We start from the raw sequence: 21,316 nt of genomic DNA, 5'->3' as shown, positions 1-21,316 counted from the left end.
CTGGGATGAGCCCCTGCACAAGCCCCTCACCTCTCTGAGCCTCAGTTTCTTCTAAGAAAGGAAGCCAATGACAGTGTCGACCTCACAGGCTCAAATGAGACAGCTGATGTAAAGAGGTGTCCCTTTGCTTGCTTGCGAACCCGTTTCTGTCCCTTTCTTTCTCTCCAGGCCCTTTAGGGGCAGAGATCCTGAGTCACTTTGGTAGACGCAATGCCCAGCAGCGCCAGGCACATAGTAGGTGCTCAGTAAATTTAACAATGCTCCAAAGAATTCTGACCTCGTACTATGGGATCGCGGCTCTTTGGCTTGCGACGTCCTCCCCTCACGCCCCGCCCCACCGTGCGCTCTTGGGGCGCGGGCGGGGCCGGGATGATTGGCTTCTGCTCTGGGGAACACACTAGGCGCTTGTGCTCTGGCCTGGGCTCCCGGGTGCTTGGAGGCGGGTTGCTGGGGTCGGATTGTGCAGGATACTAACTTTACCCTCCGGGTTTAGGGCTGTGAGTCCAGGGTGCGGAGGAGCTGGGGATAAGCGCCCGGGAGACCCCAAAACAGAACGCGGCGACCAGGGACAGCGCGGGGGCCGGGTGCGGGCGGGGCGGCTTTTCTGTCGGAGGACGCCAGCCCGTGCGCTGCGCCTTTAAGGGAGTCGAGCGGAGCCGGCCCCCGGAGCTGAGCGCGCTGCGGCCGGGCCGAGCCGGGGGCTGGGCAGCGAGGCCGGGGGCGGGCTCCGGCGGCGGCAGCCCGGCGGTTGAGGCCGGTCAGGTGAGCGGGGCCGGGGCGGCCCGGAACGGGGGGCGGGGGCACCCCCAGTGGCTTCGTGACCTACCCGCTTGCTGAGTCCGGCAGCCTGGCCTCCCCCTAAGCGGCGCACCGGGTGAAGACGAGTGCGGGACCGGCACCTCTTTCCACTCCGTTATCCCGCTTCAGCGCCTGGATAGGTCTGAGATGCCCGAACCCCGGCACCCCCGCTTCCCAGGTCCGCGCTGCTAGTCTCCTTAAGCCCGGGGACAGAGGGAGGGCGGGTCGGCGACCTGCGCCCTCTTGCTACTCCGCCTCCCCGTGCCCCGCACCCGAGCAGTCCCTGTGCGCCCCTCCCAGTTCCCGGGTGGTTGCGGGGCTTCTGCACCCTCCTTCTCCCACTTGGTGGAGAAGGGCTGCAGCTCGTCCTCCCATACAGCATTATGCTCCTTGTCACCTTCCCCGCGTCGCCCCCATGACTGCATCTCCCAAGATGTCTCTCCGCTAATACCACCCCCAGCAGCCATTCGGCTCCCCCTACCCCAGCCTGCCCCAGTTCCCGCGCCCTTGCGCCCCCTCCTCCCCGGAGCCCTCGGGTCAGTGTGCTGTCCAGCCACCCTGACTGCCTGGTGGCCGCCGGCAACCCTGCCATCCTCCCACGCCGCCTCCGCGGAATCGGGCTTCCGGGCTCCCTTAGAAATGCGGATTGTGTAACGCCGGCTGCAGGGCAGAGCACGGTCAAGATCTGCACCCTTGAACCTACAGGTTCAACTAAGTTGACAGAGTGAGGCTTGTGGGGAGGAAGAGGGTGCCAGAGGGTCTAGAGGCTGTGCATCCAGGGAGTAAGTACTTTGAGCCCTTTTTTCGCCCTAGAAGCTGGATGGTTAAGAAGAGGAATTAGAGGAGGGTCCTACCCAAACGGGGACTTGGAGGCCAGCATTTGTCTTCCCCTCTCACCTGCTCAGAAATCCCTAAAGGCTGGCTCCACCCGGCTAGGAGCTTTAAATAGTTTATAATTAATAATAGCTGACATAGAATGAGCAAGTACTGGGTGCCAGGCCTTGTTCAAAGCCCCTTAAAATAATTACCTGCCCACTTCCCCCAACAGCCCCCTGAGGTAGGTATCATTCCTGTCCCCATTTCTCAGAGGAGAAATGTGAGGCTTCCAGAGGTGGTCCCTTCTCAGGACGTGCATTGATTCTGACCTCAGAGTCCCCACTCGGAACCAATAGACTTTTTACCCAATTTTAACAAATAAATTCTCAAGATTTCATAGTATAGAAAAAGTAGAAATAAGAGAAACGAATAACCTGCATTCCTAGCACCAGTTTATTTTTCTAAAATTAGATTCACAGACCAGCAAGGGGCCTTTAGTGCCCTACTGGAAGAGACTGAGGCCCAGAAAGGAGAAGGGACTTGCTCAAGGCCACACGGCTAGAAAGGGCTGGGATGCAAAACAAGTCCTTGGGGTGGTTAATTGGGTACTTCCTGGGCTCCCTCTGCTACCCTGGCTTAGGTCCCTGGAGACCCTGCCCCTCCCCGCTCTGCATCCTGACCACCACCCCGCCCCCTGCTGCCTTTGCTGTAGCCCAGGCCAGTGAACACACTTCTTCCTCACTGCTGCCTTTCCTTGTGCTGTTTTCTCCTCCAGGAATGCTCTGCCTGGAATCTCTGATGTCTGAATCTTACCTACCCTGTAGGTCCGGTAGGTCCAGCTCAGCTGCTCCCTCCAGGAACACTCCCTTGATTTCTCCCCTGCACCCTAGTGAAAGCTTTTCCTTTCTCCCCTGGGATCCTATAGCTGGATCTCACTACCTCCCACCCCTGTGATGGCATTTGGAAAGTTCTACTGCCTTGTCCTCTTGGATGTAATTGTGCTGGCAGAACCAAGGTCCCTCTTTCCCTTCTCTGTCCTGGTCAAGCCCTAAGACAGAGACACAGGTCTATGGGGAGATGGGGTGGTTTCTGCAGTAAGAAACCATTTATTGAGCTGTAGTCTGATCCCAGGGAGAATGGCTCAGCCTTGTACCTAACATTGTAACCACATATTTGTTTTTGTTCATAACTCAAAGGATTTCCACCAGAAAATCAGACAGACTTGGGTCCAAATCTCACCTCTACTACTTTCTATCTGTGTGGCCATGGGCAAGTTCCCCAACCTCTCTGGGCCTCAACTTCTGTTGATAGTACCTGTTTTAGAGGGCAGTAGTAAATAATACTTAGATAAATAATGCTTGGGACCTAGCATGTGGTAAGCACTCAGAAAGCACCAGCTATTAGCTGACCACTACTTTGAATTACTGGAAAAATACTAAATCATTAATAAATGGCTCACGTGGACTCAGAGGTGGGCTAAGCAACTATTTTTTTTTTTAGCTTTTAAAATGTGTGAACTTTGAGTTCTGTGAGGATCCGCACACTTAGAGTAATTGTGGGAATGCAGTTTGTGCAGTTGGAAGTAATCATGAAACTTGATTCTAGTTTCATGAGATGAAACTTAGAGATGACCTTGGTTTGCAATGTGTGTTGGTTTAGGACTATCCTGGGGGCAAGAGGTTAAATCAAAGATCGTATCTGGGTTTGGAGGAAGAAAAGCAAGGGCAAGTGTTTTATCCTACTAGGCTAGCAAGTAGCTGGGTGGAAATCAGCTTCACTATGTCATATTCTTTTTTTTTATTTTTTAGAAATATGATCTTATTATGTTGCTCAGGCTGGCCTGGAACTCTTGGGCTCAAGCAATCCTCCCACCTCAGCCAACTGAGAGTAGCTGGGACTACAGGCACACGCCACCACACCCAGCACACTATATCTTATTCTTTATCAAACTCCTGGTGATTTTGGTGACCAGCTCAATTATTACCATGAAGAGTGTTCAAAAGAAAAGGGGCAGGGATGTCCCCTTCAAAGCTAAGTGTTTGGAATAGGCCAGGAAGCTAGTTCTGCAAGTTGAAAAAAATTTATTTTAAAATTTCTCCTAATTGAGTCTTAATTTGAATAAGTTAGGATTCCACTTGATAATTTAAAGGCTGTTGAGTTTAGATATCTTAAGATAAATGTTTTTGTAAATTTCACATTTCTGTGGACTTTAGCAGACTTGTCTTTATTTCTATAGCCCTGTAGGGACAGAAACACTATTTGTGCTTTCCAGTACAGTGCCCATGAGCCACATGTGGGTATTCAAATTCAAATTAATTAAAATAACATAAAATTCAAAATTCGGTTTTTCACATTTTAAGGGCTCAGTAGGCACATTGGCCAGTGGCTACTGTATCGGACAGAGCAGATAGAGAACATTTTCGCCTTTGCAGAAAGTTCTTTGGGAGGGCACTGTTTAGATGAATAAGGCCATGGGAAAGTGCTTGGTGATGGGGTTAAGTGCCATTCTTTCTGGCAAGTCATCTGCAGGCCCAGAAACGGAATGTGCAGGGGGTGTTTCATTGTCAAGAATGGGAAGTTAATAAATCCCCTTAGCCGCATTTTGGCTGCCTGACTCACTGGCTGTTCCCACTGCCAGTGTCAGAGGGTGGGGGAGAGAGTAGAATCAAACGCAGTGTTTCAGGGCGGTGCTTTTCTGCCCCAGCTGTGGGTTGCAACCACCCAGGGAACTCAAAACAAAACAAAAAACCCACGCCTGAGCTCTGCCGCAGAACAACTGAATCTGAATCTCTAGGAGTGGGGCCCAGGAAGTTGGTTTTTTTTTTTTTTTTAAGTTCCCCAGGGAATTCTAATGTACAGCCAGACTTGAGAACAACTGCCTTCAAGACTGTGACCTCCAACAAATGAACAAGGATACCTGAAGACTGGAAGACGGTGTTTCGAGATAGTTTTAGTGAGTAGCTAAAAATGTTCCTCACTGATTTACCACAGTCATAAGACAAGGATTTGAGTTGAGTGGGCTTATTTCTTCTAGAAGAATTCTCAGCCAGAGACAGCTTTGTCCCCCAGGGGACATTTGTCCAGTATCCGGAGATATTTTTGGTTGTCGCAACTTGTGGGTAGCATCCAGTGGTAAAGGCCAGGGGTGCTGCTAAACATCCTGCAATACACAGGACAGCCCCCACAACAACGGATTACACGGCCTCCAACATCACTCGTGCCACAGTTGAGCAACTCTGATCTGGACATGATTTTCACAGCATTAAAGTCCTTTCTGACCTTGGGTATAGTTACCTCCTCAAAGAAGATCAAGGTATTCTCCTAAATCAGACCCTCAGAAACCCTCTGGATCATATTCCAGGCTTTTCAATCCCAGAGGCCTTGTAGGGTATTGCTGCCTGTGGTTGGATGCACCTGGGGGTCTGTCATAGACCTCCGTGGTGCTCTCTGGTGCTGCACCAAGGAAACTGCTGATTCAGGGGAGCAGGGCAATACTTGGGAAGGTGTGCGCAGAGGTTCTTCTGCTGTAGTTTGGGATTCTCTTCATGTTAAATAATTACCTAAAGTAACAGCAGCCTTTGCTTTTAGGCATTTTTCCAGAAGCTCTGGCTGTTTGGCTGTTAGCATTGAGCATTTGCCTTGTGATATACCCGGAAAAGGATTCAAAGCTTACATGCAATAAAGTCTAGCTATGGGCTAGACTCTTAGAGTATAAAGATGGCAGTACAGATCCTGCCCACAGACTACTCAAGCATCTGAGTAGACCTGAGCAGTGCCACTACAGGGTGACAGGCAGGACTGCCTAACTGCCTGGGAGTGAGACAAGATCCTAGCTGTGCAGAGTAAGCACTTAGTACCTGCTAGTCACTGTGTTGAACAGTTTCCTTGCATCGTCTCATTTCATCCCCACACTGAAGTTCTATGAGGTTAAGTGACTTGCCACAGTTACATATCTGATCAGTGGCCAGGCAGAAATTTGAACCCAAGTATCGAACTGCAAAACTGAACCCTCAGAGGAGCATTTGCGGGTAGGGGTAATGCCTTAATAGCCAAGACTTGTAGGATGAGCTGGAGCTCACTAGGCGAAAGGGAGACTAGGTGTGCCCAGGAGAGGGGAGCATGTGTGCCAGAGGCCTGGAGGTGTAGAAGAGCATGACATGTCTGGGGATTGCCGATCATTCTGAGAAAAAGTAGAGGGGGTGATGGGGGAGTGACAACAAAAGACACTTGAGACATGGGCAGCCACCAAATCCTATGTGGTCTTCCATATCATGCTGAGGGCCACTGTGAGCCACTGATGGCTTGGGGAAGAGGAAGAGAAAACTGTGTGACATTGGGCAGCTTGCTTAACCTCTCTGGAATCCAGCTGAACTAGAACCTCGAACACTATGCTGCTCTGATGAGGAATGTTCATTTAGTTGGTGGCCGTAAGGAGCAGAGTGAAGGAATGTACTGCGTTGACACGGGTGGGCAGCCTTATTGGTTCATGACGTCACCTGAGGCTCTTGGTGGCTGCAGGGACTGTTTCTTCTCAGTCTGAGCAGTCACCTGTATTTTGATTTTCCAGCTTATCATTTGGTATTTACCAAGTGCCTGCCAAGTGCTATGACAGATGCAAAGATGTGGTCCGACTTGTCTCCGAGGAGCTTGCAGGCTAGTGGAAGGTACAGCAGTCTTCTCCTTATAAGGCACAAATCCCAAATGTCATGAGAGGGAAGTATTCAGACCAAATACTCCAGAGCATGGAGGGTGAAGCAGAGGTTAATAAGGGGGTTGAGGAAAGCTTAACTGAAAGAGATAACTTCTAGCTCTGCCAGAAAGATTTTTAAAGGAGAAGATGGAGTAGGTAGAGGGTGTCTTGCAGGTAGTGAGAGTGGGAAAAATGGACAAAATCAGAAAGCCAGCGTGGGTACAGTCAGGAGAAGGTCAGATTATTGGCCTATCTAGTATCCGATTCCTCACAGTTTCCAGGTTGTGGATGGGAAGCAGAAGCTATCGTAACAGGAAAATACTCATTAATGGACTTGCCATGTGCAAAATTAGGTCCCACTCTATCATCCCTCTCTCTGTTTCCAATCTCGGTGGCCAGCCAGGCTCCAGGGGCATCCATATTTTGTTCCTTGGTCTCCCAGGTTGTCAGATGTTTTGCAAATACAAGATAAACAGTGAAAATAAAATTGCAGCTCTTATAAGAGAGGCAGTTTTTCATGAAATCAAAGTGAACTGCTTGAATGACATGTCAAGGCAATAATAGGGTCTGGCGATGTGAGACCTGTCAACAATGGATGAAGAGAAGGGATGAACACTCCTTTAGGGGAGAGACTTGAAAATCTAAGCATTGAAAGGACCTTGAAGCTATACCATATTTTTGCAAAAACGGCCTCTATGATGGCACCGTGATGACCAAATGTTAATTAGAAGGACTCACCGTACTATAGAACAATCTACACGAGATGTATTCTTTGTTTTAAGAATTAGTACAGAGCTGTAGTTATAACCTAAATTCTGTTTAGTATTTGCTATTGCTTTTAAAATAGATTTGATTTTTGTTTTATTTGTTTGGATAAAGTTCCAAACAAAACTGTGTTTTACTCTTGAAATTTCGAATGGGGCTTCACCACATTCCTTTTCCTGGTGCTCATTTTCCTGAGTTACTGAGATCCCCGGGGAGAAGATTCTGGCTGGAAAGAAGGTGGAGATCGGCTCACAAAGGGCCCTAATTACTGGAGTTTGTGCCGGGAGCCCAAAATCGTGTCCTGTTAAAACCTGCTGCTGTTTATTAACAAGGCTCCTTTTTTGTTTAACTTCAGCTTTGTTCCTGCAGTCACAAAGTACTGTAGACCAGCTTCACCTCCTTTAGAAATGACAAATCCCTCTTTAATCTCCTTGCTTTTCCCTTTATCGAGGGGTGCAGGTTTGGGCAACGGGAGAACATGTTTGGGTGCTGAGGTTCTGTTTCTGCCCTCTTGCTATAGCACACCGAGAGGGGGATATTTCATTCCTTTCAGTCATATGGAAGATAGTGACTTAAATGATGCTCTTTCTAGCACTTTACGTTTGAGGGGTGACCTGGGCTGATGACGGTGCTTGTGCTTACACTAATTCAGAGAGAAGTGTTTGCATAAAAGCTTCTTGTGGGCTCTGCTAAAGCCTGAAGACTTTGGACTTCTTGGAGGTAAAGGATCAGGTAGCTTTGGGCTCCTATTTAGTCCAGCAGGAGACTGGCTTGTATTTCTGTAGAGCTGTCTTGTTTTAAACATGATTTTGAGCAGGTGGTTATTTCAGACTATCGCCACAGCCCACATCTTGACCCAAGAGGCTGAGGTTTTCAAGGTGCTGGGCTCAGTCAGGGCAGGTGTGACGTGTTTCATTGCCTTGCTTCTTGGCCAATGTGATTTTTCAAAAGCTATGCTGTAGGATACACAAGGCTCCTACCTTCCAACTGAGCCCCCGGCTGACCTGCCTGCCTGTGCCTCCTCTGGCTGTCACTTCTCCAGGGGATTGAGTAGCCCGACAGGGCTTTCTGCTTCTCTGTAATCCTCCACCCGCAGCATCAGCCTGGCTGGGCTGAATTCTCCTGCCTACAGTGCTGCCCGGGTGGCAGAAGCAGGGAGGGGCTGTGGGCCGGGCTGGTTCTTGAACAAGAACCCACCTGGGGAACCAGTTGGTACAAAGCAGGAGAGAGTGAACCCTTTAACCAGTAAGTACCTCTCCCAGAACCACAAAGGAGATAAGAATTTGTGGTTTCTGGACTGTAGGTTGTGTGGTTCTAGCGTGGAATGATAAGAATGTTTATCATTTTAAAAATTTAAATTCTTATCATCTTCTATCATACAGTGCTGGATTTTGAGCCTTAAGGACTAAAGTTCTTACCAAGCAGGCTTAACCTTTGGACAGTCACATGGGATAGTCGTCCCCCAATCACGGATAACAGGCAGCTGGGTGACCTAGCTGGGGTGTAGAGATAGAGGGATTTTCATCCCAACGGCATTCACATTCATATTTCTTCCCTTATCAGGAGAAACAGTTCAGGTTTGGTCGCTGTCTCTAATGGGGCTTTTGAACTAGTACAAGTCCAGGACTGGCCGATAGAACTTGTTGTGATGATGAAAATGTGCTATATTTTTGCTGTCCAATATGGTAGCCACAGGCTACGTGTGGCCGTGGAGCGCTTGCAATGTGGCTAGTGTGGCTGAGGAACTGAATTGTAAATTTTAGTTAATTTTAATTAATTTAAGTTTAAACAGCTGCATGTGACTAGTGGCTACTATATCAGGCAGTACAGGATAAACCATTTTATTTACGTTTATATATTATAGTTTTTAATTAACTAATTAGAAAAAACTTTATATATGCAATTCAAAAGGTACAAAAGGTATCGGTGAAAAGTCTGCCTCTCATCTCTGTCCCCAGCGCCCCAGTTCGTTCCCCTTCCCAGTGCAACCGTGATACCAATTTCTTGTGTAACCATCCAGAAAGATTTCACACACATATAAGCATAACATATATATTTTCTCTCTCTCTCTTTTTTAATGCTAGAGGTGTGTATTTTAGCCACTGTCTTCTGTTCCATGCTTAATGTACCTTGGAGGTCATTACCCACAGGGATAAATAGTACTGTCTCATTATTTTAATGGCTTATATTTAACTTTTATTTGTATTTAATGGCTATATATAATATTCCTTTATAAAGCTATACCTTGATTTACTTAACAGGTCCGTATAAGTGAGCACTTGAATTATTTCCAGTCATTTGCCATTATAAGTTATTTCGTAATAACCTTGTACAAACATATTTTCACACATCTTCAGACATAAACAGATAAATTCCTAAAAAATGAAAAGAAGATCACTAGGTCAAGGGTTATGTGCATTTTACATGGCCACAGATTTTGCCAAATTGCCATCTGTAGAGTTTGTTGATGGGAATGTAAATTGGTAGATGACATGAGAGCTTCTATTTCTCCATAGTCTCAGCAACACAGTCTGTCATTAAACTTTTTGTTCTTTTCCAGTATGGTAAAGAAAGATTACCATCACCCTGTAGATTTAATTTGCATGTCTCTTATTGTAAATGAGATTGAGCATCATTTTATATGTTTGAGTCATTTCTATTTCCTTTCTGGTAAATTATCTGTTTAGATCATTTGCTTATTTTTCTATTATATTTTGCTGGTTTTTTTCCTGACTTGTAGGAACCCTTTACACATTAAGGAAATTAGTATTAGTCTGTTGCCTCTGATATGTATTAAGAAATTTTAATCTTGTTTATGATGTCTCTTTCCATGCAGACATTTAAAAATATTTTTATGCAATTAGTACTCTTTTTATTATAGCCTCTAGGTTCTATACCTTACTTAGAAAGCCTTTTCCCATGGAGATATTTTAAAACAGAGTCCTCATGTTTTCTTCTAGAACTTTCATTTTTTTATGGTTTTATTTTTTATGTTTAACTCTTTGATGCATCTGACACAGCTCAGGGGCCTTGCTAGTTCCGTTTCCTTTGCCTGGCCTCTGATTCTGCTGCCAAGCCTTTGCCAGTGTGCCCCTGCTTTTGCCCAGCCCGATTTTTGAGTGATGCCACCCCTTGTTTGCTGTCATTCTAGTAGCAATATTATCCTCACTTGCCCACCGGTGGCTGCCTTTCCTCCCTTCCTTTCTGAATGCAGTGTCTAGGTAAATCCTCCATCCCAGGTGGAGGAGGAGAGCTTTAACTATCTTGCAGCACATCCCATACTGCCCACTCATTTCTTCTCTGATCTCCTTCACCCCTTCCCAGGCCTGGCGTATTATCTGAGATGCCCTGCCCTTTGTGCACATTTACTTAATTGGGGGAGATGACCTGAACAAAAGGCATGCTATAAAGCCACAGGAGATTTGTACTTTGCCTGTGTTGATTTAATGCTTTGTCATTTTATTTCTTGTGATTCCAGAATCTCCTTTTCAGCTTCTGCCGAGCCAGTAGCAGTTGGGAAAGAAGGCTGTGCTCTTTAAAGAGTGAGTATGGATTTTTTTAACACCACAGATTACCCAGAAAAAGGCAGCCCTTAATGAGACCAGAACTGCTGCTGTCAGCAATCCCCCACCTCTCTGCAGGCCAACCTGTGGAGGGTGATTTCTCTGGTGCAGTAGGTCAGATGGGAAGGGGTTGGGTACCTGAGGGGTTTCAAAGGTCTGATACACACAAAAAGAGCCCCCTAAAAATAGTTCTCAAAGACTATGCCAGGAGCAGGGCTTTAAATTTGAAGGGAGTGTAGAAGGCATGGGCCTATGGGACCACGATGCTTTCCTGGGGAATGTGACACTTGAACCAGCCCTGAAGGCAGAGAGGAGTTCATCAGGCAGCCAGGCATGGGAGTGCTCCACACACAGGGGACAGCAGGAGGCTGTGTGGGGTTCGCATGGGGGCAGGGAACTGGTTATCTGGGATGCAGACAAAGACATAGGAATCACTAGGCAATTGAGTTGGGACCATATGGGGTGGTCAGAGTTCACATTTTATTTGGTGGACATTAGACTGGTGTAGCCTAATCCCTAATGTATATTAGGAAGATTCCCCTGAGAGCTGGTGGTGGAAGGAATCTGGGGTGTGAAAGAGCAACCTCTACAGAAATGGGAGGAAGGGGACATGAGGACATGGACCCAGTGTGGTGGCTGAGGGCTGTGGTCTGACTCACCTGGTGGGAATTTTTCTTCCCACTCTATTTTCCTAGTAAATGTTCAACCAAACTGGCCTAAGGGATTTGTTACAAGAAGCTTTCAGGGCTGTAACCCCCTACGCTGTGCTGGCTAATATGGTAGCTCCTATCCACATGTGGCTGTCAAACCCTTGAAATGTGGCTGGTGTAAGTGAAGAACTGAATTTTGAATTTTCTTTAGCTTTAATTAATTTAAATTTAAATCGCCATTATCAAGCAGCACAGTTTGGCTAGACTTGGACAAGTTGACTCTGGTGCTGGTACCTCTCTACCCTTGCGTAACAGGAGCAGTGAGCAAGAAATAAAGTGAAAGAAAGATGCATGGGCATCTAGGAGGCCAGACTGACGTGATTACTTGGCAGAAATCAGTGAGTCAGGAGAAGCGAGGAGAGACATGTCTGAGACATTGTAGGACCTTTGGGATCATGGGGTGGTCAAGCAGGCTTTTGGGAAAGGCTGGAAAGAGGTCTTGTTAGGTATGTTGATTTTCAAATTCCCTTATAGGAGGGAGTGGTGGAGGATGTAGGTAAGGAGAGGGTGGGGAGAGCATTATGGGAATATCCAGTGGAGAGGATCATGGGAGTATCCAGGGGAGACAGTGGGGAGAGCATCATGGGACGCAAACCAGGTGTGCTCATAGCCTGGCCTTGGAGGAAAGTGCAGAGGAGGAATGGGTTCAGTCAGAGTGAGGGGCAGACAATATGGCCAGGAAGGCAGAGGTGAGCACCCCATGGATGGTAATCCTGGGCCCTGGGCCACACTTGTAGAGATGACTAGGCAAACTTAACCACTTACTTGGAAATTTCAGCATGATTTTCCTCTGTGATGGAGAAGATGTATATATGACAAGGAGTTAGAATGGCCTATTTCTCAAATTATTCTATCTCATCAATCCTGGGGCTTCCATACAAGAGAATATTTTCTTCGTTGTGTCATTTTTAGCTGTTAATCATTAGTGATAGTTTCAAGGAATCAGTTTCAAAGATCAGGGTAGGTTAGATGCAACACTATTTAACAGCTGGGGTCTTATATTCAGATTTCAAGAACATAGTGTTTTCCCAGCAGAAAATACTGTGGGAAGAATTTTCCTATTGCAGAATTAAAGAAAAAAATTATAAGCAGCACTGGATAGTTTTAAAAATACACCAGCAGTAATAAGGTTAATAAGCCAACTGGTAACTTGTAAAGTTGTTATCATGTTACTTGCTGTTAAAGCAGTTCTAAAGAAGTATGAAGAATGTCAATGGGAACATGGTACTCTGTGCCTTGTACATAACTGATGCACACGGCCTATCTGCTACAGAAAGCATTGAGAGAAAGCAAAGGTAGCATGAACTAGGGACACCTACAGGATTGGGTTGAAATTCAGGTCATGCCACTTACTAATCAGGTGACCTTGTTAACTTATTTAAGCCTTGGTTTTTCCATCTTTAAAATGGGAGAAGTGCTTCCTATTTCATAATATTGTGAGAGAGAAAGTGACAGGATGTGTGTGAACCGTCTACAGGAGGCCTGGCATGGAGAAGTTACTTAGTAGATGGAGCTGCTTGCTCTTATGTCTTTGCCCATGGTGAGGGTTGTCATAGTTAATATTGTTGTTGCTGTTGTTATGATAATCATTATTATTTTGGAGGGACCAGGACTTGTTTGTCAAGTTTGATGGAATATAGATAGATGTCCAGAGAAGGACAAGATCCTATGGAAATGTTTTACATTCTGTTTATTCTTAGATTTTGCTTTATACTCTGAAGGTTAAGGTATTAGAGCTCAAGATCCCGAGATTTCAAAATCAATGGGAACATTAAAACACATTGTGAAATGTCTTTTGTGCCTTACTCCTAGCCCGGGACTAAATTTCATTTTCCTGATGCAGTGTTTACCTGGATCCACTGATGAATTCCTCATCCAATTAATCTTTGCCCCTGTGTTCAGAAATAAAAGCCCCCAAATGCGCAGCTTGGGTGTTGACAGGTGGCAGAAGAGCCTGTCTGGGATGTGAGGCCTGCTCTCCTTCCTGAGGTTACCTGCTGCAGGGCCACTGAAATCACTGTCTTTAACCCTGGGGTGCCTCACTTTACATGACAGAGATATAAAAGGAGTATGTTTTTCTTTTTCAATGTATTCAGTCTGGTGATAAACATCAAGCACCAAGTCTTTGCCAGGTAATGTTTTAGGTTCTGGGAAATACAACAGGGAACAAGATAACGTGGGGGCAAGCCAAATCCTGCTCTTTAATTGCCTGGCATAATTTCAGAAACGTTTAAGCCACCAGAGTAGACAAGAACAGAAGAGACGATTTGATTGAATGTTCTCATTTGATAGATGAGGAAACCGAAGTCTCACAGCTGACGTGTGCACGAGCCAGGCTGGAGGGAGCCAGCTGGGACCCCCCACCCCTGTCACATGCATTTGTCCCTCAGTAGCAGCCGTCCACGTACCATTGTCGCAATTTTTGCCAGATCCATCTATCACCTACTTAGCATTTTTCTTCAAATTGATTCCTTCTAACTTAAATTTATTTTTAAAATTAATTGGCTTCCCTACCATAAATTAAAATTGTCCATAAAAATAAAAAGAAACAATGTCATTAGCTAGCAGGATACTTTTGCCTGCAGGAGGCCCAGGGGTTAGAGAGCTCTTCAACACCACCATCCTGAGAGTTTGTCTTTGACATGAGCAGGACTGAAAAAGAAATGAAAAGAAGTGACTTTCTTAATATGTATGTTGGTGCTGTCTAATGCTGTGTACTCACTGAAGTATTATTTAGTATTCTCCTACTGGCTAAAGTCATCTTGCAAACTACTGGTTGTATGGGCCCTGTACTTTGGGAAACCCCACGTTATACCCCATAGTTGATTTTCTGATTTTTGGTCATTGTTGGTTCCTGGTTCATAAGGCTTCAGTTTTTTCTGTCTCTAGCCACCCCCCTGGGTATGTAGAGTATTCTATAAATAAACGGCAGGGCAAGGGAGCTGCCTTTTTAAAGGAAGGCTGAGGCAAGTCCGTTGTGAAATAAAGGACGTTGCCGAGGTGGGAATAACTGTCTACTCTTTATCTGTATAGAAAATTCAGAAAGCATTGAAGTTTCTTCAGTGAGGACCTGGGTTTATTTGAGCTTGTCAGGGAACGTGTGCAGGGTTCTCTGTAGTATGCCCAAGCCTTGCTAACTTGATCGTGGTCTTCAATAGCTCCTTATGGAAGACTTTATTCTGCCGTTAAATGGAAACTAGAGCTGGATGAAACCTTCCCCGAAGGTGACCGTGGCATCCATGGCTGGCACTGGCAAAACACCAAGGGCTTATTTTAAGATCACACCTGCACTTCAGGGCTACCATCTCCAGAGTCAGAGTCTGTGATATGTGTTATAAGTGTTCTAATTCCTAGTCCAAAGGCACATCATGTAATTAACGTTCTGCCACTCAGGAATCAGACTTCACAGTGGCTCTTAGCAGTTTTTTTTGTTTTTTTTTTTTAAGAACAAGTGCCACAGTAAAAATTTATCATAAAGCAATAGTCTTTCATGTCTATTTTTGAGATTCATCCATGCCACTACCTATATAAGATTATTCCTTTTTTTTTTTTTTAAACACGGTCTCACTGCGTCACCTGGGCTGGAGTGCAGTGATGACATCATAGCTCACTGCAACCTCAAACTCCTGGGCTCAAGTGATCCTCCTGCCTCAGCCTCCCGAGTATTTGGGACAACAGGCACAGGCCACCATGTCTGGCTAATTTTTCTATTTTTTTTTTGTAGAGACAGGGTCTCACTCTTGCTCAAGCTGCTCTCAAACTCCTGGCCTCAGTGATCCTCCTGCCTCAGCCTCCCAAAGTGATAAAATTATAGGCATGAGCCACTGCGTCCAGCCCCTGAGCAGCTTTTAAGTCTTCTTGAAGCTGACAGTTCCTATCTTTTATCAACTCATTCATGATCCATGATGTTCAAACAGATTGGTAAAAGTCCCCTTCACTCTGATTAATTTGCTTACCCCATGATGGTGAGGGCTTGTAGCAGGGTAAATTGTACCCAGCATTAAATAGGTGACTCCTCCAGGGAGTTTTGCAATTACTGAAAGCGGGAAAATGTTAGGTCTCTTACAGTGTCATTGGGAATAGTTGTCCCTCAAAGAAATTAAACAGAATTGAGCCCATTTTGTAACTTTGCTTTTCATTAATTTATTTGTACCTTATTTGCATCCTATGCTATATTAGCCACTGAAAAAGAACATACATGATTGTCCCTACCCTCAAGGAGCTCTGGTTCTGGAAGGAGAAACAGGCCAGTGATTTACGGGTGCTGGGAAAATTGCTTACCATGACTAAGAAACTGAGAGGGCAAGTTGAATCAGAAACAAAGACAGTGCACCTTTCATCACTGTAGACTCAGGATTGTACCCAGATAGAGTGTGTGTGTATAACTGAAAAGAGCCATTTGATACACCTGTCTCCTACCTATGCATGTCTCCCCCTACAGAGTGTGAGGGGCTTGTTTGGCCAAACCTCTTAGAGAGATGGGGAGCTCACATCTTCATGGAGAAATCAGGGATGATAAGTATAGGTACCTAACAGCAAAGAGGTTACAAAGATTGAGGGAAGGCCATTTGAAAAAAATTAGACAAGCTAGGGCTTGGTGCAAAGGGGTTGGGTCCGAGTCAGAAACCTGTTTTGTAATCATGACTCTACCAGCTGGGTGACCTTGAGCAAGTTACTTAACTTCGGCTGGGCTTGGAGGCTCAGCCTATAATCCTAGCACTCTGGGAGCCCAAGGCAGGAGGATTGCTTGAGGCCAGGAGTTTGAGACCAGTCTGAGCAACAGCAAGACCCCAACTCTCCAAAAAATGGAAAAATTAGCTGGGTATAGTGTCGTGTGCCTGTAGTCCCAGCTACTTGGGAGGCTGAAGCAGGAGGATCGCTCGAGCCCAGGAGTTTGAGGCTGTAGTGAGCTGTGATGACACCACTGCACTCCAGTGTGGGCGACAGAATAAGACCCTGTCTCAAAAAAAAAAAAAAGTTACTTAACTTCTCTGAGCCGTAGTTTCCTCTATCTATAAAATAGGGGATAAAACATCCACCTTGCCTATTTGACAGGGTTGATGTGCTGTATCAAGGGTTGGCAAATTACAGCCTGCAGGGCAAATGGGGCCCACAGCCTAGTTTTGTAAAGTTCTATTGCAACACAGCCACACTCATACATTACTTGCTGTCTGCGGCTGCTTTCTCACTACAACAGCAGATTGAGTAGTTGGGACAGAGACTGTGGCCCACAGTGCTAAAATATTTATCATCTGGCCCTTTACAGAAAAAGTTTGCTGACCCTTGTGCTTAATGGTTATGAGGTCATGCTGTGCTGTCATTAATTTGCTTTAAAATTGAATTATGTGTCAGTTAATAGAGTTACATGGGAGAGATCTCTCCAGTTCACCGGAAACGTAAGGAAAGCCATGATTTGTTAGATGTTAATGCTTTTTCTTTGAAGAAACCTATTTTATGTTTGGTGAATCTTGCACACTCGGCACAGGTGGCTGAGACTCAAGGCAGAGGGCCACACGGGCTTACAGGTCTTGGCAGTCGTTGTCTGTAGCAGAGAGAAGGAGGATGGACCTTGAAATAATTTTCATTCTGTCCTAGAATGAGCTGTATCGTAAGCTCGTCAGACAGGACGGGTGGGGCTTCTGATTCAGCCAGGATTTCCAGAGCACCTGTTATGTGTCAGGCCCTAGTCCTGGTGCTGGGGACACCAGGACCCTGCCCTCGTGGGGCTCACATGCTAGCCTTCAGATGTGTCTTTTGAGTCTTTAGGAAGACATCAGAAAGTAAACTGAAAACGACCTTTTTGGCTTGTCCTCCCCCTACCAACTTTTTGTTGTGTATTATTTATTTTTGAATAGGTTATATATTTACATGACAAATAACTTAAAAGATTTGAAAATGAGAAATCTGTCTATCCCTGATACGTAGCTATCTAGTTCCCTACATTAGATGCAACGCCTGTTACCAGTTTCTTGTATACCCTTCCAATGATGTTCTATATGTATACAAGCATTCATGTCTATATGTATATTTTTTCATTTATTTCTTTAAGGTTCTCTGTCCTCCCTAACTTTTTATTTTTAAAAATTGCACACCTATAGAAAAACTGAAAGGATAACACCATATAACCTTCACTTGGATCCCCCAGTGGTTACCATTTTACCATATTTGTTTATTTCTCTCTTGCCCCTCCCCACATGCATACACACATTCCTCTTTCTCTTCTGAAGCTTTAAAAGTGAGTAGCAGATACCCTTGTAGTTCACCCCTTGAAACTTTATCAGGCATCTCCTAAGAAGAAGGACATTCTCCTACGTGCGTACCTAACCACAATTTCGTCATCCCACTCAAGAATTTTATCACTGATATAGTACAATTATCTGACACCTAATACCCAGTCCTTACTCAGATTTCTCCATTGGTCCAAGCAATGTTCTTTATAGCTTTGTTTTGTTTGTTTGTTTGTTTGTTTAAATCCAGGGTCCCCTGAAGGATTCCTCATTACATTTAGTTGTCATATCTGTTTAGTTTTTTAAAACACTTACCTGCTTTGGTTTCCTCCTGATCTTTACCCTCATTCTTGGGCCTTCACATTTCTTGTGCCCTTTGCTTTTTCACCTTTTAAGACAGAGTTTCAATACCATTGCATTCCGGTCCCTGCAGGTGTCAGCCAGCCTTAGAGAGCGGAATGGATCTTGACGTGGTTAACATGTTTGTGATTGCGGGCGGGACGCTGGCCATCCCAATCCTGGCATTTGTGGCCTCATTTCTCCTGTGGCCTTCTGCACTGATAAGAATCTATTACTGGTAAGCTAATTGTGTAATTGACATTTGCAAGATTAGCATAATATTGTCATCTTCTCTGCTTGTCCCTTTTGTTGTTATCGTTCAACATTTTATCATAGACTATTTCAAACATACAGAAAAGTTAAAAGACACTCATCCTCTTTTGAATTTTGAGCATGTTCTTGAGGCATTGGTGGTAGCTTTATCACCAGGTAAGTTCTTTCAGGTTTCTGGCAGCATCTTCGCCCACCCACACTCCCAACGTCACTGATTCTGTCTTCAAGCGAGGATTATGCATGTTTATGGGAACTCCTTTGGTACTTTCTTGGTCATTGGATTCTGACCCTGTGGTGTCCTGACAGGTGCAGTGATGTCACTAAAAAATGAATTAGAAAGAACAGGGCCATTGAGATGGCGTATGTAGGACAGAATGCTTTTAGAGTTGTTCTAGAAGTATTCATTAGTAAAGTGACAAAAAGAAAAGAAGTTTGCAAAATACGTCATTCTCATACCACCTTTATGATTTGTGCCCTATCTACTTACCACCTATCCTTTTCTTCTGTATTTCCTTTAGAGTGAGTCACCTTTTTTTAAACCTTAAATCAATTTATCTAAAGAGTGATATAAATATCACAACCTTAAGTGGAAAGCTTGCCATACTTGCCAGAAATAGCAAATTAATTTTTAAAAGTAAAAATAAACACAATGGCATTAAACAATCTCATTGAATTCTAGCCTAGATACGGTTGCCTACCAAAGGCTTTGAGTCTCCTTTCTCTTGGTTACAAAGTGTAAGAAAGGCCTGGAAGATGTCGCAGCCCTGAGCAGATCCCTTCTCCTTGAGGGAATCAGAAAGTTAACAGTTGAAGAGAAGTGACTTTCTCAGGATGTGCTTCACTGACTTTTCATGCCACTGTCCATTTATCAAATAAAACCACCCCTCCTGCCCCGTGGTGTGTGTCCCCTGGTGACGGGAATACTGAAATTGGCCCGGTTGCTCTCTGTGCTGTAGGTAAGCCCATTGAGATTTAACTGGGATTTCCAGGAGTTAGAACTCACTTCTGCACCCAGAGAGAAGAGTGCAGGGAGGCTGTGGTGCCCTTTATCTGCCCTCTTTTCTGGCTGCCTTTTGTTTCACTGGAGCATGGAATTTTCCACCTGCCAGCCAGGCTCTGATCCTTGAAAATAAGCTAATTGAGTGGAAGGGAGCTTTGCATCTTTCGTTCTCGCTCTCTGGTTGTGGAATGTGTGTGACCCCTTTAGGGGGTCACCCAGGACCCACCTTCTGCATTGACAAAGCTGAGACTCCAGTCGCTTAAACGCCTTTGCCCTTGCAGTGCTGGTAGCAGGGGTTCTTGTGATTTGGGGGCCACAGCTCCTGGGTGGTCCCTAACATGGAGAGGCCAGAGTTGTGTGTCCCTCCTCATGGCCCTGCTGAGGCATCATGGACCTCCACACACAAATGCCGTTTTTTATTAACTAAGTCAAATTGAAGCCAAGAATGCAATTCACTGAGATGGCCCATGACCATGGATACGGCTGCATATGGAGGTGCGATTATATAAAGGCTGGTTCCACCCACCTCAGGGAGAAACCAGCCTCAGTGCTGCAAAGTCCCCCAACCCCCAAGTTCCTTGAGTTGTGGAGGAGAAGACCTTCAGAGGCAGGGTGTTAGAGTAATTCTGATATTTGATTTTTTTTTTTTTTTTTTTTTTTTTGAGACAGAGTCTCGCTTTGTCACCTGGGCTAGAGTGAGTGCCATGGCATCAGCCTAGCTCACAGCAACCTCAAACTCCTGGGCTTAAGCAATCCTACTGCCTCAGCCTCCCGAGTAGCTGGGACTATAGGCATGCGCCACCATGCCCGGCTAATTTTTTCTATATATATTTTTAGCTGGCCAGATAATTTCTTTCTGATTTTTAGCAGAGACAGGGTCTCGCTCTTGCTCAGGCTGGTCTCGAACTCCTGACCTCAAGCGATCCACCTGCCTCGGCCTCCCAGAGTGCTAGGATTACAGGCGTGAGCCACCGCGCCCGGCCTGATATTTGATTTTTTTAAAGAGAAAAATAAGTTCATAGCAAGTAATTCACTTTTTTATTAAGTTAAAATTCACCATTTTAAAGTATGCCATTCAGTGGTTTTAATATATTCACAGTGTTGTGCAATTACTATCTAATTTCTGAACATCTGCATCACCCCAAAGGAACCCCAGGTGGTAGCGGTCACTCTCAGTTTCTCCCTCCTTCGTGCCCTGGCAACCCTTAATCAATCTACTTTCTATCTCTTTGGATTTTCCTATTATGGACATTTCATATAAATGGGGTCATACAATGTGTGACCTTTGTGTCTGATTTCTTTCACTCAGCATAATGTTTTCCGGGTTTGTCCATGTTGTAGCATGTGTCAGTACTTCATTCATTGTCACGGCTGGATAATATTCCGTTGTATGGTTATGCCATACTTTGTCTATCCGTTTATCTGTTGATGAACACTTGGGTTGCTTCTGCATTTTGGCTATTATGAATAATGTTGCATAGCAAGTAATTCACTTTTATTAACAAATAGATACCACACACACACACACACACAAAAAAAAAACAAACCAGAGAGGCCCCACAGATCAGAGCCTTCAGCCCCTCATTAACTGGTAGCACAGATGCATGTGATCTTAAAGCCTGCCCATGCCTGTCACCCAGCTCTGAGCTGTGGCTGAAAGACAAACACGGTGCTCTTTATTTTGTGAACTCAGGCACACGGGCCAAGAATAAAACCCAGCTGGTTTGGGGAGGATGGAAATCCTAGAAAACCTTTCAGCTGCTGCCAGGTGGCATTGTGACATGGGGGATTATGATTATGGTAACAGAACCCATGATGCCATTGCAGAGAGCTGTCAGAAAGCCTGTGAGCGGCTTCCTCCGCCCCACTGAAACGCACAGTCTGTTTCCTCCACATCCCCTTCCTGCAAGTGACATTTACACAATGGTTGCCATAGGATGATTAACTTTACCATGAGTCATTTATATCCCTTGCCACAGCCACTCCTCCAAACGCCTTCCTTTGCTAGGTTGCCAGTAGTGACCACCAGTGGGGTCATCTTGACCCTGGGTGGCTCAGGTTAATTTTCAGGATTGCTATACAACCAGGAACAGCAGGCAGTAGAGGCAGCCTGGCACGCAGCCCCCGCCCCCGCT

The 21,316-nt window shown here is 45.4% G+C and overlaps 1 protein-coding gene across 9 annotated transcripts in view; it reads left to right on the top strand.

Annotated features, from left to right (window-relative positions):
• Positions 1 to 436: 436 nt before the first annotated feature.
• The window catches only part of ABHD6 (abhydrolase domain containing 6, acylglycerol lipase), a 43,559-nt gene continuing 22,679 nt past the window's right edge, over positions 437 to 21,316 (top strand). Inside the window, exons 1-4 of one of the 9 annotated variants that reach the window (XM_045529923.1) lie at positions 714 to 762; positions 4,449 to 4,567; positions 10,548 to 10,611; positions 18,003 to 18,146. In XM_045529923.1, coding sequence (XP_045385879.1) covers positions 18,028 to 18,146 — 119 coding nt within the window. In that variant the 5' untranslated portion in view covers positions 714 to 762; positions 4,449 to 4,567; positions 10,548 to 10,611; positions 18,003 to 18,027. Of the gene's footprint in view, positions 763 to 792; positions 977 to 1,463; positions 1,581 to 3,953; positions 4,568 to 6,181; positions 6,279 to 8,223; positions 8,315 to 10,547; positions 10,612 to 18,002; positions 18,147 to 21,316 lie in introns of those variants that run through there. The other 8 variants (XM_045529922.1, XM_045529921.1, XM_045529917.1 and 5 more) reach the window with 8 other exon arrangements.

The sequence above is a fragment of the Lemur catta genome, chromosome 18, assembly GCF_020740605.2.
Source record: "Lemur catta isolate mLemCat1 chromosome 18, mLemCat1.pri, whole genome shotgun sequence".
Taxonomy (NCBI): domain Eukaryota; kingdom Metazoa; phylum Chordata; class Mammalia; order Primates; family Lemuridae; genus Lemur; species Lemur catta.
This window is presented reverse-complemented; position numbering and strand designations above follow the sequence as displayed.